At 36.3% G+C, this 8,747-nt stretch overlaps 2 protein-coding genes across 2 annotated transcripts; one reads left to right on the plus strand and one right to left on the minus strand.

Moving 5' to 3' along the window:
- Positions 1-1,005: 1,005 nt before the first annotated feature.
- LOC106294980 (MAR-binding filament-like protein 1) lies at positions 1,006-3,699 on the plus strand (the record flags this gene model as incomplete). Its single annotated transcript, XM_013730712.1, is given in 4 exon segments — positions 1,006-1,198; positions 1,275-1,324; positions 1,429-1,572; positions 1,806-3,699. Coding segments are annotated over 4 exon segments (2,088 nt in total), but the record flags the coding sequence as incomplete, so codon positions are not given.
- Positions 3,636-8,661, minus strand: LOC106294981 (probable sulfate transporter 3.4). Its single transcript, XM_013730713.1, has 13 exons — positions 8,215-8,661; positions 7,739-7,787; positions 7,446-7,653; positions 6,882-7,053; positions 6,706-6,771; positions 5,982-6,095; positions 5,792-5,908; positions 5,576-5,702; positions 5,197-5,483; positions 4,931-5,121; positions 4,235-4,320; positions 4,074-4,150; positions 3,636-3,991 (listed from the first exon to the last, which is right to left on the minus strand). The coding sequence occupies exons 1-13, from the start codon at positions 8,539-8,541 to the stop codon at positions 3,842-3,844; spliced, it is 1,971 nt and encodes a 656-aa protein (XP_013586167.1). The 5' UTR covers positions 8,542-8,661; the 3' UTR covers positions 3,636-3,841.
- Between the last annotated feature and the right edge of the window lie 86 nt (positions 8,662-8,747).

Here is an 8,747-nt window from a genome sequence, read left to right on the forward strand (position 1 = left end):
TATTATTTAAATTTGTTTATTTTCTATTTCAGTCGGTTCCAAAGAAGAAGGGATGTTTGGTCGGTTTGGGTCGTCGAGCCCGGTCGATTTCTCCTTCTGCACCACAGCCCTATGTTGATCCAGAAGGGCTTATGGACCAGTTGAAGGACAAATATGACCGCATAGCTGCGTTGGAGCAAAAGATGGCGAATCAAAAGGCGTGATGGAAGGCAACGAGGAAGCAGAACGAGCAAATGATGGAGATGATGAAGAGGATGTACCCGAACGAGCAGTTCCCGTAGTTTTTTTTTTTTTTTCAAAAACTCTGAATGTTTTATTTTGGTTTGTACAACTTTGAATATTATCTAATATGTTTTCTATTTGAATTTTAATTTTATATTTTTGAATTTCAATTAAATTTTTTTTTTTTTAATTTAAAAAAAAAAAAAATTTTAGGAATATTCTGAGGAAGCGGAATATTCCGACGGCTAAGGTTTCTCGAAATAGATAAGTAAGCTGCCACAAAGCCTAGCTACTTCAAGGCATAGTATGATGTAAGTGGATGAATCGTGTTGAAAGTTTCTTCGTGTTAAAAATCACGACGGTTTCTTATATTCCGATAAGAACTCCATCCTAAGAACTTCCATTAATGATGCTCTAAGGATTTCACTCTTCCAGCGCGAGAACTCCGACGTCTAAAAAACTCGAAAGAGTTGCCAGTGTCAGAGAGAGAGAATGTCACGTGAGGCTCACGTGTTTTCTTAAGGATTAGAGGATAACAAAGGCGGTAAAGTCCTAGCTGGCGACTTCTCACTGGTTAGTAAATATTTTCACATAGCAACCGAACTTATTTAACTACTCGAAAATTGCACGTGAGCCTCACGTGTGGGAGTAGACAGTGATTTTTAGAAGTTGCGATTAGCCACACATTTGCAATCTCTCAAAGATACTTTGCCGGAGAAGATGGGTTTCCTCGTCGGAGCTACTTGCTTCGCTCCGTCTCCTCCTCTTCCTCTCCATTCTTCTACGTCGCAGTTCCTGCTTCTCCGCTCCAACAATGTTGCTATCTCCAAGCGTCGCCGACCACCACCATCGGCTTCTCTCCGCCGTCAAGATGCAAACGACGACGATGTTTCCGTCAGAAGAAGAGATTTTGTCCTTATGGGTGTCTCTGTTCTTCCGATTTTGCAGTTCCGATCACCAGCTATGGCTGATGAAAGTGAGTTATCAGCCCCAAAGTCTAGGGTTTTACTCTTTTGCTTGTTGTTATTCATTCTTGTGATCATTCTTTTTAGGAGGAGGCAATGAGATAAAGACATCATCGAAGCTTAATCAACAAACTGAGGTTTTTGTTTTTATCAACTAACTCTATTAGACCTTCCATTCAATCAAGATACCTCCTTTGCCACCCACAAACCAAACTTTGATCCTTCTGTTTCGATTTATTAGGTTGCAGTAAGTGAAGAAGGAACATCCCCAAATCCGTTTCTCTCTCTCTTAAACGGTCTTGGAATCTTCAGTGCTGGTGTTCTTGGTGCACTCTATGCCCTGGCTCGGCAAGACGCACAAGCTGCTGAAGAAGCCATCGAATCTGTAAGCTCCTCTGCTAATACTCTTAACAATTGTTGTGAAGTGTTCTTGTCGGCCTTTTGATTACTCATAACAGTTCTATCAGAGATAATAAGCTATTGTTTAGTCCCATGGAGAAGTTTCAAATAATTTTCATTTAGTTTTGAGCTTCTCCTTTTGTTTGTTTCTTTAACTTCCTGAGGCTGTGATGATATAATCTTTTTCTTACTTAAGCTACCAATGACCGTGAAATACAGCTAAAGAACCAGTTGAAAGACAGAGACAGAGCGTCGATTACCAAGGAGAAAGACTCTGAAGCAAGACTGCAGCATGAGCAGGAAGAGCGGAACAAGGAGCGTAAAAAGGCACAAGAGGATCAGTTTTCATTGATCAGCCAGTTGAATTCTGCAAAGGACGTGGTGACAGGATTAGGCCGGGAGATAAGCAGCGAAAAGAAACTATGCGAGGAGCTTAGAGTTCAAATCGAAGGTCTGCAAAGTAATCTATCAAAGGCTGGTGAAGACAAAACGGCACTTGATACAAAGCTCAAAGAAAAGCTTGGTTTGATTGAGGAGCTACAAGATCGGATCAACTCACTTAGTTTGGAGTTGAAAGATAAGGAAGAAGAAACTCAACGCATTAGCACATTACTGGCTGCAAAGGAAGCAGAACTGGAAAAACTCAACTCTGCTTACACTCAAGCTAACCGAGATCTTGCTGGAGCAAAATCAGAAACCAAACAGCTAAAGGAAGAAGTCACAAGAAGTCAAACTGAGTTGGAGTTAAAGAACTCTACCATCGAGGAGCTCAACGCCAGAATAAGCACTTTAGAGGCTGAGAAGGAGAGTTACATCCGAAAGCTTGATGATGTCTCAAAAGAGTACAATGCTTTGAAATTGACTTCTGAAACGCGAGCAGCTGCTGATGCAGAGTTCATTAGCAGTAAAGAGAAGGAGACTCAGGACCTAAAGGAAAAGCTGGATCATGCGCTTAAGGATCTAAATGAGAGTAAAGACGAAGTTGCTGACCTTACTGAGAAGTACGAAGACTCGAAGAGAATGCTGGATATAGAAATGACTAGTGTAGAAAACTTGAAACATGAGCTTGAAGGAACCAAGAAAGCACTCTGGGCGTCGAGAGAACGTGTCTCTGACCTGGAGACGCTGCTGGATGAGTCGAGAGCTTTGTGTTCAAAGTTTGAATCAGAGGTTGCTGTTGTTCACGCAGAGTTTGAGAAAGCTAAGGAAAGATATGAACAGAATCTTGCTGAGGAAAGACGAAACAGTGAGAGTTTCGCTAGCAAACTTGCAGTGGAGAAAGATCATCTGAAGAAAGCTGGAGAAGAGCTTGAAGAACTGACCCGTGAAGTGGAAGAATCTTCTGTCAAGAACCAGAGCCTCCAGAAAGAACTAGTGGAGGTTTACAAGAAAGCCGAAACCACTAAGAAGGAACTGGAAGAGGAGAAGAGGACGGTTTTGGCATTGGACAAAGAGGTGAAAGCAATGGAGAAGCAGATGTTGATGGAGAAGGAGGCGAGGAAGTCCCTTGAAGCAGAACTCGAAGAAGCAGTCAGGTCCTTAGATGAGATGAACAGAAACACATCAACACTGTCAAAGGAGCTTGAGAAGGTGAATAGCCATGTCTCGAGTTTGGAGGACGAGAAAGAAGTGCTTCAAAGATCACTACAAGAGGCGAAGAACGCATCAAAAGAAGCTAAGGAAAACGTGGAAGACGCACATAACCTCGTGATAAGTCTAGGGAAAGAGAGGGAAGCGCTAGAAAAGAAAGTGAAGAAGCTCGAGGAGGACTTGGGCTCTGCAAAGGGAGAGATACTGCGTATGAGGAGCCAACAGAGTTCTGTAAAAGCTGTGAATAGTACAGATGATGAAGAGAAGAGTGATGATAAGGTTACTGTGAAGAAAGCTGTCAGGAGGAGAAAGAGCAGTACCAGTTCTTGAAGAGACAAGGTTATAATGACCAGAGCTTGTATTATATCTTTTGTGTAAATTTTGACAAGAGGCAAGTGGCTCCAGAGTTTCATCATTGATTTATTAATGGTGATTCGAGATATAGAGTGAAAAGATCAATGCTTTGTATCAGAGTATTCATTGTCTAAATTATGATTTCATACAAATGTTTTAAAGATGAAAATTACATTTTATTGTATAATTAAAACCGAAACCTCTTCAAGGAGGTAACAGCTAGCACCAAAAATTGTTTCTAAAGAGGCAGGCCTTGTCTTCAGAAACAACTATCCAGGACAAGTTCACAGATTCTCCTTTAGAAGTTTGATTCATGGCTGGCCATGAGCTTTCCATGTTGATGAGAGATCAGAAACAGCTTCACCAACTGTTAGATAAAGTCCACTCAGCCCCAATGACTCAATGATCTTGGACTTGTGTAGCTTTTCCATAACACTCCCCACAGGATTCACCAGCACAAGCTGTTTTAAACAAGTGAAAGCATAATGTTAAGAGTGTTTTACTCTCATATGTATGATCTTTGTTTAGAGTTAAAGATCTAACCTGAAGTGATTGCTTCTCCAGCCTCCTCCTAAGTTCAAACACCGCTTCAATCCCACTTGTGTCTATGGAAGACACAGCTGAAACAATTCCAAAAAAGGCATAAGTTAAAGAAGGTAAGTCAAAAACTTATGATCATTACCCCAGATGAGAACAGAACTTACCTGTCATGTCAAGAATAATGCACTTTAAGTTTCTATCATTGTTTTCCTTGATCCGATTTTCCTCTTCCCTGGTCCATCTCAAGATCCTACAGAACCATAAACTCATTTCCATAAGAACAAAACACAAAACCATAACTAGGAATAAGTTACAGTAAAAACTCTGTAAAGTTACAGTAAAAACTCTGTAAATTAATGTTTGGACTACGATATTTTATTAATTTATAGAGTTATTAGCTTACAAATATTTCATTTTTGGATTTTTTTATTTTATTTTAGAATATATTTTTTATAAAATAAAAAAATAATTGATTTTACCGTATATACACTAATTAAATTTTTGAGATTTACTTTCATGTTATTTTTATTGTATTATTTGGTGTATATAAAATATGTTTTATAAAATTTAAATGTGGTTTAAATATAATTTTACTAAATATAAGCAAAATATATTGAAATGTTAAGAAAATATAGAGATAATTATACTGTAAAATAAAGCAAATTATACAATTGTTTGTTTGTACTTATATAAAATGTATATATAGAAAAGTAGTAATTTATGATTTCAACGGGACCATATATTTACATAGATTTATCTAAAATATATTATTATTTTATCGATTTATTAATTTATAGTGTTTATTGATTTATCAAGTATTAATTTATAGAGTTTTTAATGTGTTTAGTTATTTGACTAACCTTTCTTGTAGGTAAGTGCAGTTGGCAAAGTATATTGGAGATTCAACTGCAAGAATCAAGAAACCAGGGATTCTAGAGGCTTCTCTGTATCTTTTAAGACTCTGATATATCTGAGTCCCAGGGATGTTTCCGAACTCTAAAGTGTTTGGTCTTGTAACATGCAACAAGATCTTGATAACTGAAACTCCCACCTGCAACAAGAAGGTATCAAACTTAGATAACAAACAACCTGAGTAATACCATGAATAATAGGTGTATGTACTCACTGCTATTGCTAAGCCAAGAGGCACAGAGACAAAGAGAACACCAAAGAATGAACACATGCAAGTGAAGAAATCGAATTTGTCAACTTTCCAGAGCTTGTAAGCCGCTTGGTAATCAATGAGGCCTATCACAGCGGTTAAGATGATGGCGGCTAGGATCAGATTAGGAGTGTAGTAGAAGAGTGGCATCAGAAACAAAAGGGTCACAAGAACTGCCGATGCCATCACAATGTTTGAAACTGCTGTTTTCGCTCCAGCATTGACGTTTACTGCAGATCTTGAGAAAGACCCTGAAGAAAACAAAAAAAATAGGAGTGGTAAACAAATATTGTTACTTGAGCCACAAGGTGAATGAGCTTGGTTTTCAAGTTAGGTTGTTAACCTGTTGTAACATAGCAAGAGGTGCAAGAACCAGCCATGTTCATAAAACCTATAGCCATCATTTCTTTGTTCCCATTAACTTGATAGTTCTTTAGAGATGCAAAGGTTCTCCCTACAGCAATCCCTTCCTGAAAAAATCAATCAAGGCCAAAAGCTTAGCACTCTAGCACTTAACTCTGCAATTTACAAAGGAGACAAAGATTTTTGAAAAGCTTACTGTAAGGGAGAGAATCCCTGTGATGATACCAGTCTTGATGGCAAGAGCAAGATGAGCAGCACTAAAGTACAACATGTTTGCTGAAGGAGGATTCAAACCCTTTGGCAGATGGCCAATCTGCATCAAAGATTGAATCTCTGTGAGCCTTAGTCATCTCAATCTCAACAAGTCTGGTTAAAAATGTACTTACAAAAGAGATGGCATGAGTTTTGTCTCTGATGACGTATACAAGAAGAGTTGAGATAACAACTGATGCCAATGGTGATGCAGCTGATATCCAGAAAAGTTTTGGCTTCCTCATGCTCTATATAATCACATAAAAACAACAATACAGTAAAAACTCTGTAAATTAGTAATGTTGGAACTATGATATTTTATTAATTTATAGAGTTATTAATTTACAAATATTTCATTTTCTGATTTTTTATTTTGGAATATTTTTTTATAAAATAAACAAAATAATTGATTTTATCGTATACACTAATTAAAATTTTGAAATTTTACTTTCATGTTAATTTTATTTTATTATTTAGTGTATATAAAATATGTTTTATATAATTTTACTAAATATAAGCAAAATATATTGAAATGTTAAGAAAATATAGAGATAATTATATTGTAAAATAAAGCAAATAGTAAAATTGTTTGTTTGTACTTATATAAAACATATATATACAAAATTTATTAATTTATGATTTCAACGGAACCATATACTTACATAAGATTTTTTAAAATATTATTATCTTATTATTTTAAATATTTGTCTCATATTTTAAACCGGTCCAACTCGGAACCCGATTTTTTTATTAATTTATAGTATTTATTAATTTATCGAATATTAATTTATAGAGTTTTTACTGTAATTATTAAATATTCCATATTGCAAAATGCGTGAAAACTTTTCAAGTACTTACAATGTGTCTTGTGGTTAAGAGAATGATCAAGAAGCCAAGGCCCATCACAATAGTTTCCCATGACCACTGTAATTGTAGTAAGTAGCTTTATTAGATAAGGATCTTGAATTCTAGATGGTGTTTTTACTTTTAGTAGTTAATAATATTTAGAAAGAGGAAAGTAATGGTTGACTTACTTCGGATCTAGTGTTGATAACAGAGGACATGACAGGAACAAACTGCATTTTGCCAGTGAAGTGAACGATTCCAAGAAGACCCTTAAGCTGTTGAAGTGACACAATCACTGCAGCACCAGCAGTGAAACCAACCAATGTTGCCTTTGACAAAAAGTCAATCACAAATCCCAGCCTGAAAAAAAATATTAAGAAATATAAAATATTAATCAAATTTGCTGACCAGGAAAAAATGAACAGTGTGAAACCACTAAGTAGAAGGAAGCATCTTGGGGAGTAGGACATTAGTACATGTCACTTGTCACTATCAAATCAAAAATATATAGAATCTTGGTCTTTTTACATATAAAATGTTAACAACTATATGCATCATGACAAATTCCCCTTTCGTTTTCAGTAATAATTCAGCAAAAGAGGCTCAAGCAAAACTCTGAATATATTCTACACTAAGAATACTAAACTCCAACAAGAGGCTAAAACTACATATTCTTTCACATGACGGTTACATATTCCAAAGATTTTGCGTTTTCGGTTAAAATGTGAAATGTTTGGGGGTAAGATTCGTACCTGAGAAGGCCAAGGGAGGCTTGGAAGAGGCCAGCAAAGAAAGTTGATGTGAAAGCCAGTTTGAGATATAGTATTGAGTCTTGTGTTGGAGAAACACTTTCACTTAGCATTGAGCCCATGACAAGTGATGCTATAGAGACAGGACCAACTGCTAAATGCTTAGAACTCCCAAGAACTGAGTATATAAGTGGCGGCACGAAGCTTGAATCTGCATGCAGCCACAAGAATGATTAATTAAAACTTGATTTAGTTAATCACACTGATTAGTCTGTAATTAGATGATCGATACTTACAAAGACCAACAATGGGTGGTAAGTTTGCTAGCTTGGCATAACTGATTCCCTGCAATATAAATTTCAAAAATCAACACAACTTTTTTTTTGTAGAAACAATAAATTAAAATAATATTTTGGAAGATTCTAAGAGAACCCATTATGAAATTAACTAGATTAAAGGACTGTTTATTTAAACTTATTAAAACATTGAATAAAACATACAAACAAACAAAAAACTATTTTTCTTTTGCGTTACTCTCCGAGTCCATCCAGTCATCCCCACACTAGTCAAGTAGTCAACGATTATATGACAAAATATTTTTAATTTACGCCTTTTTATTATCTTATCAACATACAGAAAAATCCTATTCTTTATTTTTTTTCTTTAGTCAAACTTTATAAATTGGTAGAAAAAAAAGGAAATAAAATATTCACATCAAAACCAGCAAACAAATCATATTCCTAATAGAAAAAAAGATGTTCGAGTTGTAAACCTGAGGGATAGCGAGACTGGCAATGGTGAGTCCAGAGATAACATCAGACCTAAAAAGCTTGAGATCGTACTGAGAACCCCATGTGAATATAGGAAACAAGCTTTGTAGACCAAGAATGACTTTGTTTCTCCATGTCTGGTTTCTAAACCTCTCTAAAGGATCATCAGGGAAGAAAACATCACCAAAACGCTTTTTCAGTTTCTGAAACGTTGTTTTCTTAGGCGGTAGACATACGCTGTGTATCTCCACGACAGTTTCTCTCGCGTTTGCAGCGGTTTCGTTGTTGGGAGATGACATGTCTTCTATTCTGTTCGTGCCATGACCCATTGGTTAATAATGATAGATTTTATATGAAGGATTTTTGTGACTGAATTTTTTATACGAAGGGTTCTTGAATTATAAAGACGCAGAAAACAGTTTTGGTGTGATTAATGTTTTGGGATTGCGTTGTTGTAAGGATTTTTTGTGAGGGAAGATGTTATAATTATGCTCTGTATTTATAGACACTTGGCTGAGTAAGTGGGGGTGGGGGT

The sequence above is a fragment of the Brassica oleracea genome, chromosome C5 (assembly GCF_000695525.1).
Source record: "Brassica oleracea var. oleracea cultivar TO1000 chromosome C5, BOL, whole genome shotgun sequence".
Classification (NCBI taxonomy): domain Eukaryota; kingdom Viridiplantae; phylum Streptophyta; class Magnoliopsida; order Brassicales; family Brassicaceae; genus Brassica; species Brassica oleracea.